Source organism: Channa argus, chromosome 9 (assembly GCF_033026475.1).
Source record: "Channa argus isolate prfri chromosome 9, Channa argus male v1.0, whole genome shotgun sequence".
NCBI lineage: Eukaryota > Metazoa > Chordata > Actinopteri > Anabantiformes > Channidae > Channa > Channa argus.
Genome location: NC_090205.1, coordinates 4,188,065 through 4,211,882, shown reverse-complemented (window position 1 = coordinate 4,211,882; position 23,818 = coordinate 4,188,065). Strand labels below are relative to the sequence as shown.

At 41.9% G+C, this 23,818-nt stretch overlaps 1 protein-coding gene across 6 annotated transcripts in view; it reads right to left on the bottom strand.

The window, feature by feature from the left end:
- The window catches only part of satb2 (SATB homeobox 2), a 55,389-nt gene that overhangs the window by 15,388 nt on the left and 16,183 nt on the right, over positions 1–23,818 (bottom strand). For 4 of the 6 annotated variants that reach the window (XM_067516238.1, XM_067516237.1, XM_067516241.1 and 1 more), the window contains exons 3-11: positions 20,902–21,087; positions 10,766–10,892; positions 8,692–8,815; positions 7,995–8,097; positions 6,417–6,467; positions 4,775–5,367; positions 2,987–3,193; positions 2,737–2,823; positions 1,853–2,005 (exon numbers count right to left, since the gene is read on the bottom strand). In XM_067516238.1, the coding sequence (XP_067372339.1) occupies positions 1,853–2,005; positions 2,737–2,823; positions 2,987–3,193; positions 4,775–5,367; positions 6,417–6,467; positions 7,995–8,097; positions 8,692–8,815; positions 10,766–10,892; positions 20,902–21,087 (1,631 nt within the window). The remainder of the gene's footprint in view (positions 1–1,852; positions 2,006–2,736; positions 2,824–2,986; positions 3,194–4,774; positions 5,368–6,416; positions 6,468–7,994; positions 8,098–8,691; positions 8,816–10,765; positions 10,893–20,901; positions 21,088–23,818) is intronic. The other 2 variants (XM_067516242.1, XM_067516240.1) reach the window with 2 other exon arrangements.

Here is a 23,818-nt window from a genome sequence, read left to right as displayed (position 1 = left end):
CCAGCTGCAGCAGATGGGTGCACTGAGCCGTGATCCTCGGCCACCCCCGAGGCCCACCAAGCTGGGGGGACCTTTCATTGTGCGTACACATACTGGAAGGATGCACATACCTTCTATGTGATGCACACATCGCTACATGTTACTGTTCTCACGCGAATCCTCGCTGACTCACGGCCACTTGCTAATATCCTGAAGCACTGCAATGTCGATTTAAATACTGTGTCCATGAAAGCGTGGATTTACTGTAGCTCCTCCACTGGGTCTGTTTAAAATGCTAAATATGTGTTTGTTAGTTTTTTTTCCTATTTTGCTGTACTTTTCTTTTTTAATATAATTCTAACCCTCTGTCGCAACCCACCTCTGCTTTCCCCTGAGGAGAAGTAACAAGCATACATCTTTTGTCTTTTACAGAGGAGATGTCACCAGACAGTCAGCATTTCACCGACTCAAATCTTTCTGTACAAAATCCTCACGCTGTCCACCTGCCACAATCCAGAGATTAGATAATGCTTATATGTGGTATATACGTGTACTGGTTGTTAGTGGTAATTGTGCTTTACAAGAAAGGGATTAGCACGCGTTTTTTTCCCTGGGTTTTGCCTCTCAGGCAGCTTTCACTACTATGCAGAAAAGAGCTGAAGACTGAAGACTCTCCTAAAAAGATGTTGTTGATCAGTCAAACGTGAGAGAGGAGCTCTTTATTATTCTAAAGGTATAATAGTATAGTAATGATAAAGTTACATACAATATTTAATATTATTTATAAAACCCGTTTAGTACTAGTGTTTTCATAATGCTGCAATGTTCTTGCTTTTCTAAAAGAGTATTTTGTATAATTTTATTTGCTAGTTTGAAAATACATGAATTTATATCTATCGTTCATATGGATATAATCCTCATTCACACTGTGCCCCCCCCCCTTTTTTTTTTTTTTTTTTTTTTTAAACAATTGTTAAGTTGTTATTCTGATGGCCAGTTTAACTGCAGCAGCTCATGCTTGCAACAGTGTGGTAGTATATGATGGCCAGCCAATTGTGGTCTGACATAAGCAGCATAATGGCTGTGTTTTATTTAGATTAGCTGGTTCTGGGGCTGTGGTTTTGTGCATGCTAGCTCAACAACATTACTCACTGGGATACACGAAACAGAGCCATTGTGACATGTAATATTATTAATTACACCTGTGCTTTTCCTGCAAAGCCAAAATCAGGACTGTCTCCTGAAGCGTGTTTTTTATTAAAGGAATAAGGTCTAATTTGAATAATGATGAGTTAACTTGACTAAAGGAGACTAAACGTTGCTGCTGTCTAAAGATCAGAGCCTGGTGTAAATATCTGAACAATAAGAAAAGAAAAGAAAAAGTTAACACACTAATCTTTTTTACTGTGCATGTGTGCGATCCTGCACATCGAAAACACATTAAACCGCACATAGTAGTTCAAGTTATTCAATGAGAATGATTTGATATTTTGAAACCAAAAAGTAACTCGAGCATTAGTTAACATTGGTTAGCATTGTCTGTAGTTAGGAATGTGAAGAGCATCATTCTTGTGATGGGCTGCCAACCAGTCTGCGATCCTGAACACGATAAGCAGTTTGGATAATGCATTTATGGAGGAATGAAGAGACAAAATAATAGAGCTCTTCCCAGTAAATAACCCAAGTTTAATGATTTTTAATGAGCATTTCAAAGATTTTCTGTTATGCATTTTTATCAATATGCAAATATCCAATTGTTTTGACTTGTTCTGGATAAATACTCCCTCATTCCTGAGTTTAAATCACTGTAAGGTCAAACCTAAACCCAACACAGATCTAGGACTTGCTTCTCTTTCCCCAGTAACTCCCTTACCTGGCTCTTGTTGGCGGCCACCTTTGCGAATAGAGCTTGGGACACCTTGGCTCTCTTCATCTCCTGCTGAATTTCGTCGTAGATGCCTGACGTAATGTTGACCAGTGACTCCAGCTTCAGTGGAAGGTCGGGGGCCGGGCCTGATGGCTTAGGCTGGGAGAGAAGAACAACACATGATGTCAAACACAGTAAGCACAAATTAAATTGACACTGAATGTTTTTAAGGGGAACAGTTACAGTATCAGATTTGCTTGGATAACAGGAAGCAGCTATGTGGTGTGTACATATATATGAGTGAAGGTTATCAGCGGATGATCAGGCCAAGCTGCTCTGAGATCAGATGTGCAGCATTCTCTGTATGAGCATCAGCTGCACATCTGCAGTGCACGTCTCCACATGAATTCTGTTTACAGATCAAAGTCATTAAGTCCTTCTCTTTTGTCTTTCTGTGTTGTTTCTGTTTGAATGAGCATGTATTGGCTCTCCGAAAGCTTGTATACACAGCGTTTGAAGTCGTTCACAAGACATGTACAGACCAGCCAGCGAGCTTACATTCCCTCAGTGTAAACGATGCTGAGATAATTTTACATAGACATAATAAGGATAGAGCACACATTCATCCACAGCCATGAATGGGCATTCACCCTGACATCAGAGAGAGTCTTATCAGTGACGTTGCTAAATTGTTTTGTGCACATGGAAAGACATTTCCAAATGCTGTATAATGTCCTTTATGTTTACAACGGACTCCTATCGTAGCTTTGAAGCCGTCTTTCCATTATAAATAGAAATTGGTTAAGATAAAAACTCTCAGCATCAGCTTTAAAACATGACGTGCTGCAGTCTACTTTGTGAGGGCATGTTAAAGATTGGAGATAACTCACAGAGTTGGAGATCTTAGTCTTGTTCTTCCAGATGGAGGCCCAGGTATCAGGGGTCATCTGATCATCCAGACTCCTCTCCCACACTTTCTATGCACACACACACACAAAACACCTGGCCTGTTACAGTTAAACATTCACATCACGGGAGCCCCACTATTTTCTTCATTTCTGTGCTATTATTTGATTGATTGATTTACTATTTGCTGCTTTGGAAACGTCTAATAACAGGTTCACTGTAAGGCGCACTAACCTGTGAGAGACGTGGGGCACCGGGGTTCGAGGAGTTGGACGCAGGGACGGAAGGGTTCATGGTGCGCTCTCGCTCCTCCTGGTAGATTCGGTCTCTCTCACTCTCGGGCAAGTTTAGGAAGTTCTGCATTGCTTTCAGATTCACCAGCAGGGACTGCGAGGCTGTGCGAGGGTCCTCCTCCTTCCTCAGGATCTCTGACAGCAAACCCTGTCCAACACACAACACACACATTTGCATTATGAAGTTTGCAAGCCAAACCTGTTGGTGCTTAGCAAGGGTTCCCTAATCTTTAATTTCTTAAATTAAGACAAATCTCTTATTTACTGTATTATATATATATTTTTTTACTTTAAAAACAATTATAATGGGACATAATTTTAGGTGCAGTAGGACTTTTATCATGGTATTCAGATGAGCAAAATACCTGATGCCAAACTGTAAAACATACTCTTAACTTAAAGCTACAAAGTGAAACTCGCTGCACTTCTACTGTCTGACTATGCTCCGTTCAGCCTTTCAGGTATTCGTCAATATCAAATAACAATAAATAGGGAGCTTTACGACTTACTATAAAAGTAGAAATCAGTGAAAACTGACAGCACATTAACAACAAACATTTTATTATAAGCTGTACGTACAGTAATGTGTGCATAACATTTTGGTGGTGGAGATAAGTTTATTTATATATATATATATATATATATATATATATATAGGAATGTAACAAACAATTATTTTCACTGTAGCTTAATTTGATTGATCTTTTTGCGAATCACTTGATTCCTTTAGAAAAGTTCAGATAATCCTGAGAAATGCTGTCACAATTGCCCAGAAACCGATGTGAACCCAAAGGTGTTTTGCCGGGACCAGACCAAAGCTTAAAATGATTAAACAATTTAAATTATTGCAATTATTTAAAAGAAAACAGTGAGATATTTGCTTGCAAATGGTTTGTAGATGGTTAGCAAAAACGTTGCCACCTAATTGTCTGCGATCAACTGAGCAAAAAATCGGTACTCTATATACAAGTTGTCTAAAACTAAAGCTGATAAAATATTTTCCTGTGAGTAGAAGGCGGAAGTGGAATGATAAGGAAAGATGTGCACCCAATGTTGGTGCAGGTAAAGGACTTGACTACATTTGTTTAGTCACATTCCACCACTAGTGAAAATCTGTTCATATCAGCCTCAATTCAAACAAACATTTCAGTAAAATTTAGCTTAAAATGGAAATGAGGAACCTTAACTACACAGGACATTCATTGGATGCACCCATAAATGCCTGCGCTCATACACAGAGGCACATGTATGCAAAACTGCATCGCACCTGGCCTCTGTATCAGTAGGTCTGAACCACCTCCCATTACACTGATCTAATGGGCCGTGGAGTAACCCGTTTAGCACAGCCTGAATGCATCAGGTGCTCGTGCTGCTGCGAGAGCAGGGGACCAGACTCAATGATCCAGCGAGCTACCCTGCCACGCTACTGCTAAGCCCACTGACAAAACCACTAGGTGTGTGACCACTGAATCAGCCGAAAACCCTGTGTGAAAAATTATAGTCATCAGTGATGTCAATTAATTTCATTCCAAGTACTGCTGTTGACACGCTGTCACCACAGGATTCAATATACTGGATAAACTTTTAGATTTCCGCAAACTCTATCCTCAGCTTTTTGTTTATCTGAAGCGATCCTTTCCTGCTGCTCCTCTTCCTCTGACCATTTCACCACCACACTTTCCCATCTGTCTCCTAACCTTCTGGACCGTAGTCTGACCTGTTTTCCTACCTGTGTGCGGTTGAAAGCCACACGGGCGAACACGGCCTGGGAGACACTAGCTCTCTTCAGCTCGTCTCTGACCTGCTGGTAGATTTCGGAGGAGACCTCTGCAGCTGACGGGTTGCTTCCGGGATGGTCGCCGCCAGCTTTGGATGAACCCCGAGGGATGGGCGGGTGGTTGAGGAACTGCTGGTTAAGGGCCTGGGGGTGCTGATGTGCCAGCAGGCGGCTAACAGCTAGTTGCTGGTTGATGAGGTGAGCCATGGCGAGCTGTTGTCGGACTAGCTGCGGGGAGAGTTGAGGGGAGAGCAGCCCACCTGGCCCCAGCAGGGGCTGCAGGGCACCAGGCGGTGGTGGAGGGGGTGGCGGAGGCACCTGGCCAGTGCGAAGAGGAGGGCTGTGGTGGAGGGGGCCATGCGGGGAGGGCTGCTGCTGTGGAGGAGGAGGCTGCTGGGGCGGTTGAGGGGGTGCCTGTGGATCTCCGGATCCAGCCTTGAGGAGGGGGCTACCAGCTCCCAGGTGAGACAGCTGAGCCAAGCCGGCCAAGTGAGGAGGGGGTCTCTGGCCCAGCACGCAGAAGTCTGCCATGTTGTCTCTCTCTACTTTAAAGAAGAAGAGATGGTCAGTGGAGGAAGTATTGGAGTAGCTGGTCCTTTACATACATTAAAGAAGCAATACATTAAAGTAAAACACCATCACTTTATTCACAATTTTACAAGGGTAAAAATCCAAAAAAATATTTGTCAGTGATGCAATAATGTATAAGCATCATTTCCTGGTGTAGCTGCAGGAGATGAAGCTAGTTTTTAATATACAGTAACCTATAGGGGTTGGTCAGTGAGAATGAAAGGAAAGATGTTCAAGACGGTGGTGAGACCAGAGATGTTGTTCGGCTTAGAGACAGTGGCACTGAAGAAAAGACAGGAGGCAGAGCTGGAGGTAGCAGAGCTTAAGATGTTGAGGTTCTCTTTGGGAGTGACGAGGATGGACAGGATCAGGAATGAGGACATCAGAGGGACAGCTCATGTTAGATGATAAGGAGATAAAGTCAGAGAGGCCAGATTGAGGTGGTTTGGACATGTTCAGAGGAGAAACTGTGAATATATCGGTAGAAGGATGCTGAGGTTGGAGCTGCCAGGGAGGAGGTCTAGAGGAAGAGCAAAGGGGAGATTGATGGATGTAGTGAGAGAGGACATGAAGTTAGTTGGTGTGAGAGAAGAGGATGCAGAGGACAGGGTTAGATGGAGGCAGATGATTCACTGTGGCGACTCCTGAAAAGGAACAGTCCAAAAGGAAAAGAAGGGACCTATAGGGGTTGGCATCCTCCAATGAGTTACGAGATAAATCTTAGGGCAGGAGATGATTATTACAAGATCACAGATTTCTGCTAATGTCTGGAACATTTTCTCACCTTAAATTGAAACAAATGGAGGAGAAATTACACATAGATAACTTTCTTACCTTTTTTGGATCACAAGCCAAAAAGACTGGTAACCATTTAGCTTAATCTATACTAATGGATTGTATTTTACTAACTTAACTGTATATTTTATCTAAGTTTCTAGTAACTAGTATAAAAAGTGTAACAGTAACTAAACGGAATAAATTCTTAAGGTATTTAAGGGCAGAAAGAGTTGTGTAGCTTTCTTACTTTTGATTTCAGCAGCATCTCGTCCAGACCACATTTTCTCCAGGTAATCTACTGCTCAAGCAAAGAAACAGAGTAAAAAAAACTGTCAAACAGGAAAATGCAAACCCACCAGGTGATAAAAATAAAAAGGAACAAAATCAGTTTTAAAGCTCAAATGTGAAGTGATCATAGATGAGAAGTCCCTAACATGTCCAGGAAAACTGGAAGCTTTAGCATTAACAACTCAAAGGGCGACTTCACCAATTTTCAACTTGCTTTTTTTGGCTTTAGTTTAGGGTGTAAATGTACATTCATGCTGTATGTTCTCCCCGTGCTTGCGTAGGTTTCCCACAGGTTAAGTTAACTGATGAATCTAAAACTGCCTGTAGGTTTGAAAGTGAGTGTGAATGGTTGTCTGTCTTTGTATGTCCCCCTATGGACCTGCAATTGACTGGTGACCTGTTCCCTCTGACGTCCCTACATTAAAATAATTACCCTAATAGATGACATCACCCAGAGGAGTTTTTCATTACATTTATACAAAACCAGGTTTATGTGAGGATTGCTGCATATGTGGAAAAGGTTGTAATTATATCGCCTCTGTCGGTCTGTTTGGGCTGAAGATTGAAAAGTTTGATTGGTTAAACAAATATATATATATGGGGGCGGGTAGTTTGTGGATTATCAGATACGTCAGCTACCGTCAGCAGGTATGTTGGCTTGTGGGCAGTTTCTTCTAGTCAAACTAGGCAATAGTTAGGCTATAGCCTATACAGCCTATGCATTGCTAAGGGTTGTGTTAGTCATGCTGCACCTGCCTGCCATGTACACTTTTGCAAGGCAGGATTACTTGGAAAATAGCAGCACTGTCATTAATCTGCTGTAAAGACTTAAGAACCATTTTACTGGCAGACCAGTTAATCTGGAACCGGAATCGAGAACCCATGCAGGTCGCTGGTATGTGGTACCTTGTAAATAGAGGGGCAGCGTACTTGTTTTTCACATGGAGTGGCAGAAGGGCACGTGCATGTTTTGGGTAATGCAGGCCCCAGGTTATGACAAAGAAGACATTTATGTACTTCTGAACAGGCTTAAAGGGCAGTTAATTCACTAGTTTTCAACTTCCTTCCTGTGGTTTTGAGGAGTACCCTGAACTTTGTTCAGATGATGTCACCTGGAGGAGTTCTAGAGGACAACAAGCAAGACTGCAACCTCTGCAGTATTAGCATTGAAATGGCATCATCTGAAGTGAAGAAGCAGAGAGATATTTTGATATAGGGAAGGCAAACGGAGGTGAAACTAGAACCAAACTAGGGGTAAAACTTCAGGAGGCAATAGAAGTTAGTTCAAAATAATTTGGCCTTCTCGAGTTGTTTAAGTCGTCTGTCATGGCTTGTTGCAGATGATGTAAAGCTCTGCAGAATTTCAAAGGAAGGAGCAAATATCAGGGAACGGACGAAAACTGAATTTTAGGTAGCAGAATTTGTGTTTGCTAGCTCAGTAGTTATCTCTTGACCTTTTGTTGGGGTCTCTTCGCTGACTTTGGGAGCCACATAGAGCTGCTGAAGATGTTCAGTCAGTGTCTACTCTACTGCTCACCTTTGATTTTCTTATACTTCTTGTACCAGCGACCAAACTCCTGGCATTTGGCGGTGGAGACATTGGCATAGTAGGAGCTATTCACTATGGAGGAAATCATACTCTGAGATGGAGAGAGGGAGAGGGGGCAAGATAATTAATAACCAGCATAATATGAAATGCTTACACTCACGCAACAACCACATGGCATGCACACATAAACACATGCACACACACACACAATAGAAATAGACAAACATTAATCATGACTGGAAGCCACCCATGGAAACTCGAGCCAGTACAGTGCAGAGAGGGAATCTCCAGCCACACACACATATGCTTGCAATTGATGCTGCGATCAACACCCCCACCAGAGCTCCATTTAAACACAGTGTGCACACACATACACACATAAATCTCACACACAAGTGATTATGACACCGGGATAGAGTGCTAAACATGCAGCTGGGGAGTTTAACACGGCTGAAGAGACAGCGCTCAATTTTGTGGGGTGGAGCTTGTTTAAAATGTAGCAATAATCAACACAGTGTATGTGGGATTGTTTCTAAATGTATTATTGACTAAATGTGTCTCATGAGGACTAACTTCAGTACGTAGCCAGGGCTAAGAGAAGTTCTAGCTAGTGAAAGAGGGTGATAAAAGCACATATGAAGAGCATCTTAAATAGCAGAATCCGAAATGCCTGAAATGACATTACCTGTGACAGAGGACACTCTTTGGCCAGAGTGCTTTGGTTCATTTCCTTCAGTAGCTCTTTGAGAGCGTTCCTGACGGTGGCGTGGTTCCACTGCTCACAGGGAAGGTCCTCCAGCTTTGAAAAACTGCAACAACCCAAAAGCAGACACGCGAGTCAGTCAAGGCTGGATTACCAGCTGCAGTAGGCACAATGAGAAGCGGCCCCCAGAGTGGCAGGATTAGTCCAATTCATTCGGCTGCACAAAAGTGCAAGTTCATTGGACATTTACACCACTCAGGTAGAATATTAGCTATGTCGTCTCGTTGTGCAGAAGGACTCTGTTCCCAAGTTTAGTGTATATTTTTCGAATTGTTTTGTGCAGTGGCAGGTCGCCGAACTGCTTTTATTTAATTTTTCATTAACACTGAAACCTTAAGCAACCTGGTATTAATCCATGACACAAGTTCTGGAAGTTGCATAACACAAATGTCTTTATCTGCATGTGATGATGTAGTAGTTTATTAAAGGCCACAAAATAGGGAAAAACAGCCTATCGTGAGGCCTGGCTTAACATATTTATATGTCATCTGTCCAAAAAAAGAGTCAAAAGCCCCAAAACTGTACTTTCAAACATCAGCTGGTATTTATTTAATAAATAACTAACCAGTAACATTACACTTAATGCAGCCATGGAGTCAGTCAAATCTAAGCTTTGAAACCAACAAGGATGAACTTGTAAAATAATTTGACACTATTATGCAGCATGTCTGTGATTAATATTTAGCTGGAGAAGGTAACACAATCCACCTAACAGCAGCACACTGGGGAAAAAGGGCTTTTCCTCTGGTTACCCAACAACGCCTGGTAAAACCCTTTAAAACCTTATTTTTTCCACAGACTAAACAAATAAAAAAGTTAATTATTGAGCTTTGGAGCTGAACCCACCTAATATTTATTATTTGGACGTGATGTTTAGCTGCTAAATGTTTCCCATTGTTCGCCAGCTGGTTGCCAAGTTTGTAAGTCTGCTGTTTTTGGTGCTGTTTTGGTCGGATCATATTTATTACTGTTACCATGACAACGTATGTCCTGTAACAATAGGGAAGTATTTATTTATTGTAATCCAAACCCCCTTTTTTTAAAAAACGAACTACCAATTTTCTTTGTGCCTCAGTATTACCCAAACCGTGATGCACCCATAATCGAAACCAAGTGTTTCCTTGTTTCCATGACAACAAAAGTGTAGCGCAGCGGCTGCTGTATTTGGTGTTGCCGTACGGTGGCGCTTATTGAAGAGACGACGTTGGTTGCATGACAGATTAGAGGCAAACTTCCTACGGTATTAGCTGGTTTAGGTCGTTGCGGACATGGCAGTGGCATCAAGCTTCTCAGCAAAAGTGTTATTAACACACATAGTTTCAAAAAATTGAACCCTAGCCACACTGCTCTTTAAACACCCTGTATACACCAATGTTGTGCAATCTTCGTGTTTCTATTTTATTTTAACCTCAAATAAATCACCTCGACGCTGAGCACAATGTGTGCAAAGCGTTCCTGTTGCCATGGATACGCATCCAAACACGTACACAAACCTGGCTGGTATGTGCCAAGACAATAACAATGATAACCCTCTCATCTGGAGTTTATCTGGTTTTATCTGTCCATCAAGATCCTGCTTCGCTTACGCTGGGGAACTAGAAGTTGCTGGCACACAGACTGTCACTGATGGAGGCGGGTCTTAGATAATTCCCCACCCGGTCGCTCAACCGGAGCTGCAGTGTTTCGGCACCGCCGTTTTCAAATTTGAGCGATACAATTAATTCTTGTACTGCACTCAGCAGCAGTGAGATCAGCCACCCACTGGACCGAGTGTCTGAGTCAGTGCAGCTGCAAGTGGTGTAAGGACTGAAAGTTAATGACGTGCAGTATTTCAAATGTTGGTTTTCATATTGAAGGGAGGAGAACCATTCAGTGGAAAGTCACTGATGTTAAATGTCACCATTTGTCCCTCTGAAATGCCACACACAGTGTCTCGTGAAATCGAACGATGCACTTTTTGGAAAATTCTCACTTTTACTGTCAAACGCAGCCTGACCTTTGTAGCTGGATGCGTAGTGTGACCATGTGATAAACCTCCATCAACATGTCGGCCACTGTGGCTTCTGGAGCGTCGGTTAGAAAATGGATGGGCAGGGGGTTCCACTGTCCCACCTTGATGATTCCTGGAGAGAGACAGAAAAGATAGCTGTCAAATGTTATTTTGACCTTAAATGTGACATAGATAAAAAAAAGTCAAAAAACAATAAAAAGAAGAAAGAGTGACCATCATTTTCTTTCCCCTCTGTAAGATGTTGACTTCTCAAGGTACAGTACGTGGAAATGTAGTTTTGGCTTTGGACATTATTTGCGTGTCGTGAGTTAAGCAACCCTGTCTCCCAGAAATGACATTCATCTAAGACGAATTTGTAGCAGCGAATGCATAGTAAGGGAAATGTAACGCTGACTGGATTCCGTTTTCTATCGACATAACAAGGAAAAGGTTCATTAACCTACGTATCTGGCCAGGACACAGATCAGTGTCATATTAACAAGCAGCACTTTTCTTTTGTTTTGTGAATAGATGTGTTCAGGTACTCACGTTGCTGGGTTAAGTTCGGGTTGAATACAACGTTAAAACTTCAGATCTTATCAGTTCATTTCCATGATCTCTCCCTAACCTTCACTAAAGTGACTTTGTTGCCTGAAACACAGACAGGAGCCAGGATGCAAATCTGGCTACACTCTATTTTCACAGTCCTGTGAAAGACACTTGTATGAGGCCACATCCCTAATGTGACTCGTAATAATCTCTGGCTTTCACATATTCTAGTTTGAGTATTAATGTCAGTTTCCTTTAATAAATACTCGTGCAAAATGGTTCTTCAAATGTAGGAGGGACTGGCTTAGTTTGCTGCGTGTGAGCAACTAAAGCACTTTGGTAAAAGTCCGGGAAAGATTGTGTCAGTGGATGATTATTGTTGTCCATCATGACGCAAGTTACTTTTTCAATATTTAACCAAGACCACAATGTTTTCCTAACATTAACCAAGTGATATATATATAATGTGCCTGAACAAACTATAAAACATGTAAATCATACTTCAACAGATTTTAACGACTAATTAAAAGTTGTATCAGTGACGTTCCTCATAGACACAGTCAACATTTTTTCTAATGTCTTAACTATGACCTCCAACGTTGTATTATAGCCATAAGCAGATATTCTTATTAGGTCTTTGCTTACCAGCAGTTATACAACTGTAACCACTGTAATGTCTCCGTATGTGACAGCAAATATTGTGCTGTATTTGGAGTAGGACTCTCTTTCCTGTAGTGTTACAGAAGATTTTGTGCTTTCTACGAGCTTAAACACATTGTGTTATTAAAGCCGCTGAGCTTAGCGAGACTGTTGAAGCTTCATATGAGTCTCAGGTGCACTTCACAGTATATTTTCCACAAACGGAGCGCTGTGCATTTTGTCCATCCTTCCTACCAGCGCAGTTGTTGGGTTAAAATTTCTCATTTTTGTATAGACGACAGAGAGACCTGCTGTGCCCACAATGAAAAAATCTTTAAAGCCACGAAGACACTGTACAGTGACCAGAAACCCTGCTTCTGGACAATTGGTTGGACTTTTGGCACAGTGTGAGAGGTTCCATTGACCTTTTGTTTGCATGCCTGCTCTTCATATATGTGTTATCATGTATATAGGAGTGAGCTACTTTTAACATTATTAGAGTAATATTAGTATTTTACATGTTATAGCTAAACCACTTGGTGGTTTTAATGTTGTGGCTGTTTGGGATTTAGACAACTTTGCGGGAGAACAGATGCACAATGTGTTTATCTTCTAGCCATCCACAGCTCCAGTTATTCTTTCTCCCCTTCATGTTCTACTTTCAATGTGGAATCGTTTTGTCAACTCCGTCCATTGTCACAAAGAGACTGACTTTTCTCCGAGGGGAAAACGCTCGTTTCGTTCAAAAGGATTGCAGTAATTTTACTTGAATGAATGTGGAGTTTAAATACTATACAGAAACTGATTAGACTTTATAGAAAATTAATATTCTGTTCACTGTCCACATGACGGCTGCCAGTTTACTGAGACATTTCAGTCATTTTTATTGGCCTGTAGCTTCTAAATTCCAACTGTAAAGGACATTAGGAAACTTGAAGTTGTCCTGTTGCTGCCTCGTGTTATTTGTTCAGGTATGTGTCCAGTAGTGTCCTGTGTTCTGTCAGCTCACAGCTTAACATCACCTACTGTAGCTGGAATATTGTCTTATATCTCAGTTTCTTCACGAGTCAGATGTTTTTTATGGTCTCAATTCCTGCCGCCTGAACCATTCCCTCTTTATTTCTGTCGCAGCACAGCGCCGCCCTGACAACAGCTCACTGACACATGTGCTATTAACATTTTATCATTGTTTTGTCTCCTCCAATATGACGCCTGACTCCGTTACGTTCGTCTTTTAATCACCTGATTTCAGAAAGCTCAGCAGATGATGATCAAATCTCATTGGACAGACACGTCCTCATGAATGCGGTTCATCGAGTTTGTTGCAGGTATTAAAAAGTCATACACATTTAGGGCAACAAAGCAAAAATGTTCTTGCAGGAGGCCCAGATAAACGGTGAGCACACTGCTGGCTGTTATTACATGATTGAGGGTGCACAGGGGTCCATCTGGTTAGATGAAATTGTATTTTAGCGGCCTCTGATATTATCTGTGTCAACTAAAATTACTGACAGAAAATAGCTTTTTGTGTGTTTATGCATTAGTAGGTGTGTGTGTGTGTTTCTGCATCGAGTGGAAAAATCCCTTGATTCGAACAGTTTAGTTACATTTACTCTAAGAAGAAACACCGTCAAAAAAAAACAAAAAAAAAGCACAAGCCAGAATATGCATGGACACACATGCACTATTTTACCTATTCAATCAGCCACAGCGCACACACACTCACTCACACACACACTCTTAGGTTTTTCATGGGGACTGGCTGGAGCTGTTAAAACTAAACAAAGCTAATCGAATTACTGTCCTCTAAATGAGATCCAGACGGGTCCTGAGAAGTCTCTTTCTGTCTCTTTCTGTCCCCTTGTTCCTCACCGCCAGCCTCCCACCCCACCCCGTCTCTTCGTCCTCCTCTCCTCAGATTTTTTCCCGGATCGCTCTGATCTCTCTTTCCCTCCTCGTTCTCTCTGCCACTGTGTTTATAGCCCAGTTACATCTTTGATTCCATTTGGGCTGTGTTCTTAATTATTTGCTCATACAGACCGAGCATCAGTTAGTCCACTATGAACAGCTTGGACTGGGCACCTCAGGGCAGGGGAGAACCCCAGAGGACCTTAAGACCACCATGGAGAACCCAAATAGAACCAACTACCGCTACATTACAGCGGCATTCGTCTGTTTCAGTTCATCTGGGCTGCATGAAAATATTCTTTGTCACATTAGTTTTCTGCACATGGCAGCATGCAAAAAAGAAATGTGACTGTAAAACACCAAATTAACTCAAATGTACATTTTGATTTTATTTGTGTCACATGAAAAAATGCAATAAAATGTAAACATTTGGATTTGAGAGTTCACATTTAAAAATTCATAAATTATTGGTGAGATTTTAGTTATTTTTTGCAAAAAAAAAAGAATCAATTTAATGTGATAATTTAAATACTTTTTTCTCTGTATTTCTTTTTTTTTTTCATGCAAAGTAAAATATTCCACTTGTGGGAACATGAATCTAACACGTCAGAGAGTTTTATTGGAGTCTCTTTTTGTGTGTCTGTTAGGAAAGATACAATGAAACGCATTTTAAAGGAATGGAATAAGTTACGCACATTATTTTATGACAGAAAACACTGAGCCCCGTCCTGCATCTTTTCTCTTCTGTCTCGTTCTGTCTCTCACACAAACACACTCAGACGCTAAATAAGCCGTAACAATTGCACTAATGCTAAGTTGGGTGGAAGCAAATGCGTGAATAAGCAAACACAAACTCACAGAGGACACATGACAGCACACAGAGAAGTGGACACGTACATGTACCAGCTTGCATGCGAGCACGCACCCACCCACCCACCCACCCGCACACTCACAAGCTCACAGTGTAATGGTAAATGCATTAATAATTGATCCATCATTTTTTGGTCTGCCCTTCAATGGGTTCTGCTTCTTGTCCACGTTTAAAAGTAGAAATCATTGTTCCCATTTTCCCATTAAAATTCCACCTCCCAGAGACATGCTTTTATGTGGCCGGCTGGTGGCTTGGCTCACGGCTGACTGTGCCCGTCCACACAAGTCCGTGCACAACGTGCTGACGCTCCCAGGGCTGCACATATACTCACAGATACACATGTACACACAGTCATCCTATTGTCCCACAATGGTTACACACATGCACGCCGAGCTTCTTCCAAACTGGCTCTAGGTTCCACCCCTGGCACACACTAAGGGAAACCCCGCATGCCTGACTTGCTCCCATCACCCCCTACTGCCCCCTGAGGAACTCCAATCCGTGAAGGGGCATGCTGTCAAATCAGGGAGGGATCTGAAATGCCCATCTGAAAATAACAAAGGGTCCAAGAGTTTTAGGATTATTAGAAGTTAGAATGCAACTTTTGTTAAGAGGCATTGTAAAGGTTATTACTATATTTTGACATTTTGTTGAGCAGTGCCCATTCATAACTAGAAGCAACATTTTCAAATGGTGAAAGATACAGATCTCGGCATGCCTCATGTTTCATAATGTGGTAATATTTGAAATGTCTGTATACCAGAAATGTTGATGGTATAGTAATAGATGCATTTTTATCATACAGCCATGTGTACGCTGACTCTAAATGCTAAACTTAAAGTAGAGTGTTGCTAGATGCGTCTTTTGAGCTGAGCTATTACCTTATGCCATAAAGCTGCAGAACGTTTAGACCAGAACTTCACAAAGTCTGATGGGAACAATTGGAGGGAGGTTCTGTTTGAAAAACACGAGCATTTACCAGCCGTTCCAGGTATAAGCAATTATTTCACTTCCTTTATAGGAAGTGAAATAATTGCCAGATCCAGCAGTGATGGTTGTCTACTCTGCACTGCCCAGCCCTCCCTGCTCTGCTACACTCTGCTACACTCTGCTACACTCTTACAGCCTTTCATGATTACATTTCAGGTCTGGATTTAACATCCACACTTGAAATCCTTCACGATTATCAGACAGCTTACATTTCTTGCACCTGTCTGAATTTCTGCTTCTGGTAGGTAGCAACATGATTTTCAACCCAAGTCCAAGATTCTAAGTTTCTGTTTTTAATACAATAATAATACAACAAAACAACAATTTTAAAAAAGGGCTTTCCTCACTCTCTTCACTGGGCCCTGTTCCCCAGTCTTTTAGATTATTAATTGCAGTTTCCTTTTAATCTAAATAGTTTTATTCTGGTAAGTTATACCAGAATAAAATCTTAGCTCACCCTGTGCTTAGCTGGGCAGGTAGGAGAAACCGAAAGGGTAAAATGCCGCAGAGAGTGAGAGGAGGTGGCAGCTTGCTGTGAGCCTGCAACTTTGTTTCATTTGTTTTTTTTTTTGCTTCAGTTTAAGGTTTGGGTTGATTGAGTTACTTTTTTTGTTTTTTGATAGTGAATGAATATTGTTGACCAGATATTGATTATGTCTTATGCTTACAGAGGTGCTGCTTCAACATCCCTTCTCTTCATTTTTTTTTCTATTGCCATGTAACAATATTTCCCAACATATGCGGCATGGGCACGATAAATATACTAATGTTTTTGTTTGGTTTTTAAACAGGACACAGTTTGCAAAAAACGTCTGTTATGACTGTGTGAAGTTTAAATTATTGTCATGAGATGAATGAAAGAATGGGATATGAATTAGGGAAATATTCACCAGACAATCAAAAAAACAAATAGTATTTTTCTTTTATAATTAATAGTTAATGCCTATATTAGAAAGCATTGTTTCATATGGAGCTGGAAAGAGCACATTGTCTGACGCAAAACGCACACACACACACACAGTTGTTGGAACCTCAGATGTCCAGTAAATTGCTGACATGTTCTGCAGCACTGACCCTTTGTGGCCTGTTAGACGTGGCACTGCAACAATGCTTGCTTGCTCACTCTCTCTCGCTGACCACTGTTAACTGTTCACTGACTAAAGCCATAAAATACAGGTCTGCTCCCATCCATTCTATAAAAGCCTTCAGACCCTTATAATTGAAATAAACAATATCTCCCAGTTAATTACTGGGCTAAGCTAATTAAAGAAAGGCCGTGGTCCTCGGCGGGGACTTTAAATACACCGCTGGGACACAAGAATGCAGGACACAATTCAAACAGGGAGAAAATAGCTGGGACTCTGTGTAATTTTGGTCGTGGACCGCAGGGGAAAAAATGTATAATTTAAGCCAGAAATTATTCATTTAACATAAACGCTTGTTTTAAAAAACAAAAAGTATTCATTTGAGAGAAGCTGGGGGAGGTGTGTGTGTGTGTGTGTGTGTGTGACAGAGAGAGAGAGTCTCCAAACTGCATGGTATTGTGCGCAGTGCATTTCCGCATGTGCAAATGCATCACTGCACGGGTTAAATAGAGTTTGTGTCGGCAAGCGAACGGTGCTCCAGTCGCCTCTCGGAGTTTTGTTTGTGTCAAGTTGTGATGTCCCCCTTTAGTCTTGTCTTTGAAGCCCCTGGTGCAATGTTTTTCTACAGGATAGCACTGATGTGGACTTGGGGGGGGGGCTCACTGTTTTCCACACATACTGATGAGACAGACAGAGAGCGAGGCAGACCTCCCCTCTCCCCTGAAACAATCGGGGTTAAAAGTGCTACTAAAGGCAACACTCGCCATATCATCATCAGTTATTTTAGGCCATCGCTCTTGGTGCACATTGTCCTGAATGTAAAACCTAACCAGCTCACAAGAATGAGCTAATGTTGTTTGTTTGTGATGGAAGGACTGAGGGAACATAAATAATGAAACACTAGTACAGTTATATCACTGAGACTATCAGAAGGAGAAATAACAGTGCAGTTCTCCAATTAGAAGATGTTCTGAATTTTATGTCATTTGACTGTCAGTAGTTCTTGATTCTGGTTACACAGGGTAACTACCCACTCTTCTTACAATTAGTGTAATTATTTCTGTGCTGTGTGTGTGTGTGTGTGTGTCCATTCCTATTCATCAAGGTAAGTCCTAAATATGGGAATTTGGTGACGCACTGCTTAAAGTACAATTATTTGGAAATTATTTTAAGTCTTGTCTTCAGCCTCGTTATCTAAACCTAGTTATCTGGAGGTAAAACGAGACTGACTCTACGAAGAGCTACAGTGGGGCAAGTACCGTGGGTCATCAGGCCACAACATAGATGCCTTAACAGTTTCTGCAGTGCCTGTGTGCTTTTACTACTTTTATGGTTTATTATTAGTTTTCAAAGAACTGCGGTTTGCCTGATCCTGTCTGATTGACCGCTTGTGTGTCTTGCACCATTTAATGACGTTTTTGTGTAAATGATCCTTGCTGACGAGCAGTTCGCATTCAGTGTTAATGTCAACAACTGTGGCGACGAATTCATCAATTTGTCATTTCATTAACGATAGTGTAAAAGGTGGATGCAGTTACCATCTCAATGAGGATCTTCTTTGGTGACTTGTAAAAAAATAAAATGTTCTGATGTTAATTTAGCTGCTCAACACTTGTCAGCTGTCAGACAATGTCTTGTGCTGACGAGCAAACAAGCAACTTGTTTTTGTGGCAGGATCAATAGGCTATGTGTCTCCAATATGTGGAGATAAAATATTTATTTATTTTATTCTTTTTTTTTTGTACAGCAAAGAGGACATTCGCTTAATATCTGGGTCATATATTGAATAGTAAAAAATTAAATTATGAAGACATCAAAATTAAATGTAATTAAATATGACCATTTTTAAATGATAACGAATAGATTATGTTACTGACAGTAGTCCAAAACATGTGACTCTTGACTATCATGACATGTTTTTTCAAACAGGTAGGAACCCTGAGTTATATATTATATGTACCTGTACGGCCTGAAACAGCAGGTGCACTGCTCTGCTGGATGTGACAACCGAGGTGGCACTCGAGCGTCCACAGCCCGTCTCAGATGGGCTGGAGGCCTGATAAGAGCTGCTGGCCTTGAGGCAGTAAAGGGATTACCTGTGTTCGTGTGTTTATGGCACGCTGAATACACACCAACACACGTAGGAACCACGCCTGCACGCTCGTGGGGCTGCAGACTTCATTCTAATCAAATCTGACTGAGGCTGACACACACAAACACTCAAGCAAGATTTCAAACAGATGGGGATCCACCACCATTTTCAGTCTATTGCAATAGTCGTGTCTCTCTACTGTGACCATTTTATGTGGATGTGAGGCAACTTCCCCAGCTGGAATATTCTGCATACTTGAGAAAAGACAGCAGTAAATGACACTGTCCTGTTGCAGATGACTTCCATGTGTGCAACAATAAATTACAGAGATTTTCTTTTCCTCTGCTTCATAAACATTCTCACACGTACTGTACACTCACGCTCACACACACACACACACACACACACACACAATGTATTTTTGTCTTGCTGAGACATTCCTGTCCAGCACTTTGTTGTGACTTTAATGAGTTTTACAGGCTCTGTCTGCGTCTTAGTTGTGTTTTTGAAGCGTTCTCGTGCTGGTAAAGTCCAGTGTCTGCTCTATATGGACGACCTCACATCCAGTTTTCTTCTCCGGCCTCCGATTAGAGGGAGAATCTCCTTTTCAGAGCTCGTTCTCCTCGTGACCCCTCGGCTGCAGGGTAGTCCACAGAGACACTTGGTGGTTGGAAAATAACGACTATTAATAATGGCTTTGATGAAACTCTCGGGGTACTAACAAAAAAAAGCAGCTTGACCTCAGATATGCTCTGCCATTGTGTTCTAGTAAGAGAATTTAAAGACTGCTGTTGTTCAGTGCTTCCCCACCAAGCCTAAAAAGTTTCAAGTTGTAAAACCATGCTTTATTGATTTTGGCAGCATCACTGACATTAAGTGTGTCCGCTGCTGTGGCATAGACTCTGTAGTAGCTCGTGGAGGTTTTCTTTGTTTAGCCGCAATGAATATCTCTACTGTGATTGCTGCTCCAGCTACCTGTCATCTGCTTCTTCTGTTTTCTCTCTTACTAATTTCAATTTGTCAAACAGTTGCCACCACTATAAACATCACTTCTACCCATTTGGGGGTTTCTTTGTCCCAAAGAAAGACCTACCACACTCACTTTCAATCTGTGCTCATGAGGTGTGTTTCTGCTGAATGTGACACGAAACCGATAAAAAAAAACCTCTAAGCTAATAACAAAGGCCAAAACGAAATCCAGGAGGTAATCAGTCCTGCAAGACACGAGTGTCCCGTGACTGATTTATCAGGGAAATAGCGTCAATCTCAAAGGAGAAGAGCAACACTTCTCATGCTCCATTATGTACTTTACCTATTGCAATTAATGACCTCCCTAATTTTTGCATTTCTGTTTCTGTGCGGGTTAAACACACCAGATGTGGGTATAACTTAATTAGTAATCTTTAGAGATGCTGCGGCCAACGGGACCTGGTGACTCAGCGGTAGAGCATTGGGTCGGGATGCAGAAGGGTTCGAATCCCCCTCGGTGACAGCCCTGGATAAAATGGGAGGGTTGCGGCAGAAAGGGCATCCGACGTAAAAGCTCAACGTGCGATGTGGCGTTCGGCTGTGGCGACCCGTGAAGCGACAAGCCAGAGGCCGTTGATCTTACAGATGCTGCTGTCAATCTAATTCAGAGGCGCAGCTCTGTTTTGGAGTTCAAACCCTACATTAACTAAACCTGTTGATGTAGCCTCGACTATCAAATCCTAAAATGTTGTTTCACAGATAAATACGAGCTTGTTTCCATCTTCGTGTGTAGTGTTGTCCAGCTGTTACACGTTAGTGGGAAAGATGTAGTAACGACATTAACAAAGAGAACAAAACTGAGTTTACTTGTCTGCTCATTTTGAATAAAAACTTTAAGCAGCAAATAACACAGCTCAGAGGTGCGAACACACCTTATTTTGAACGCCTGAAAGACATTAAAATGTCGAACTACTTCAACCATAAAGAGACAAAGCAGTCGTGGTGTTGCAGCCTGACCCTGTCTCTCTCTTTGACTGACCGTGGGCTTGTGCGGCCGAGCTGTGCGAGTAGCCGAGGGCCAGCAGAGCCGTCTCCACCAGCTGGGAGAAGAGAATATCCTTCCTGACCAGGACGAACTCCGCGTGCTCCTCCCTTCCCTCGCATCCTTCTGTCTGGATCCCTCCATCTGACTGCTCCACCACACAGAAGACTGGAATCATCAGACCTGTTGCGGACGAAAAACAACAGGAAGAATTCTTTTTCAAAATCTGGCTTTTATTGTCCATAATGCACAACACAGTTTTTACCTCCTCACAGACAGCAAACATGTGGAGTGTATTTATGGTGGGTCAAGTTTGTAATCACTTCATTCTTTTTGTTTTATACTGTTGAATATTGCAGCACCTGAAATTCTCAATACAATCAACCAAAGATAGAAAACAAATGAATTCCCAAATTGACTGTAACACTGCTGTTTCTACTTTCTTGCACTTTGTTTTTACATTTCCAGGTATTTTTATCTAACGGCTCATTAGATAGAGGAGCCAATATTATGACTGGCTAACAGATATGCAAAGTTTATACAAATGTAGAAAAGAACTAGACTGACAAGTGCTACTTTCATTAGAGCATTAATAAAAGACACGAAGGACAATACTGGGAGTAAGAGAGTGAAAGTAAAACTTCTCTGTGAGTTTTCCTCAATGATGCAAATATATCGCACGGTTCTTTGAGCCACATTAGGAAGTTTGAAATAATAACAGAAACAAATTGCAGTAAATTCACAGAAACGTGCAGGTGTCTCCTACTTTTGTCATTCCATCTTTTTTTCATCTTCAGCAACATTCCCTAGATTTAGGTTTCACTGAAACGTGGCTACGCAGAAACACTCAGGCCGAATCATCGCTGAAACTACAAGACAACATTGTTGTCCAGTAAGACTTGTGGTGGCGGACTGTGTGTGTACGTCCACAGGGAACGTCGAACACTGTGGTTCTGTCCGAAAAGGATTCTGGCGAAGTTGGACTCTGCTGAGGGGGGGCTTTGTGGGCTGTGTCTAACAAATCCCGTAACTTCGGCCAGGTGTGTTAGCACATGTGGCTTCTATATAGACCTTTTTATTAGTGTGTGCCTGATGCTGCACTCTGCTCTCCAAATGATCACAGTTTAAGGTAGCGTGATGAGAGACGTTCATAGTGCTGCACTTTGTTACTGACAGAAAATGAGAGAAATGCTGTAGTTGTGGGAAGAAGATACAGCAACATTCAAACCGTGGCACAGATGACCAATCTGAGCTCAAAGTGCTCGCGAGGCCAGATTGTCGGTTTTGGAAAGTTACCGAAAAGTTCTACGTAGAAAAGGTGTGGATGGAGAGAGCTCGTGCAGCAGTCGGCCTAACGATGGATAACTTCAGAACCTCGTTCATCTCTAGTTTACTGATGACTTCATTTTTATGAAGACCATTAGCCCTCTGACATTAAAAAGGTTTTCACACACTCAGACTGTCACTAAGTATCCAGTTTGCACATTTCTATCTTTTCTGGCTCTCTGCTCTAATATCAATCCTTCCTTTTTTTTACCCTGAAAGGCTTTTGGTTTTTGGGCCACCTGTCAAGTTTCAATTAATTAAAGCTCTCTGAAGAACTGATGGACTGAGAGCACTAATAATCCAATACACAATAGCCTACACACACACTCTCTCTCCTTCATGCAAACACACGAGGCGCATGCAGTATTAGCTCCCCACACAACCCCCAGACCCCCGCCCCGATCCATCCCACCCGTTGTTTTAATCAGTCAATTCCTATATTTCTATTTCCTCCTCATTAATCACTCTGCTCCCAGTCCTCCCGGCTCTCATGGAGTGAATTACACACTGGAGCACGGTGCCAATTCAAGTAAGTGAATTTCCCCCAACAGGGAAATATAACTGTCAACACAGAGCAGCTCCCTCCGACCAGTTCTCCCCTCTCTCTCTCTCTCTCTCTCTCTTTCTGACTCTATCTCGCTCCATCCTCCGTCTCCACCTCAGTCTGTCTTCTCCCATATTCAGTGTCCTGTGATTTTTGCCCGATGTCTGTATGATCTGGTTTGGATGATGTGATGTTTCCTCAAACCTCTAATCCCTCTAATATGTATGGGGATGAGTGAACTGGGATATTAAAATAAGAAATGTGTGTAAGTGAGTGTGTGTGTTGGCAGCGATTCTTGGGTGTGAGTGTCAAAGCGTTTGTGAATTTGGACATATGGTGTGTGTGTGGCCCCCTCCTCGTGGCAGCAGTGTGGTTTGGAGGAGACACATTGAGTTTCCTGTCTTCAAAGACAACCCATGATTATTACAGTCCAACCAACCGTTCAGCACAGGAAACCCCTTCCTCCGTTCTGTCCCTCCCTCGTCCCTTTTCTCATACGGAAATGTTTTCTTCCTGCTCTTCTCGACATTTAAACATTCACTCGCTTTAACGCGCTGATTCTTCCTCGCTTCAAATCTGAGCTTCTTGTCGATGTGTTTCCGTCTTTAACGCTTCCAAACCCACAGACAAGTTCATCTTTACATACTCATATGCTGCAACCAAGTTCCCCCTTCACCCCACAGAAAGTGATTTTTTTTTTCAATTCTAACAAAGTCAGTGGTGTGTTGGAGCATGAGCAGAATTTAAATGTGACAATGGCAAACAGTTTATATTCCATATTTAAGAAAAACGTAAGCTAATATCAAGAGTTGACTATATAAACCAAGACATGGCAGCGCACACACACAGGAGGACAAGTGCACACACAAACAATAAACAACTTTCACAATGAATGCAGGGATCGATAAGCCAGAGTGACTTGTGTAAATCTTATTTTTATGGAGCAATCTTCTTTATTTGGTAAGCCTGTGTTATACAGTTCCCCCCAGACATATAGATTAACAGTGTAGGAACAAGGTTCTCTCTGCAGCGGTGCCACGCTAG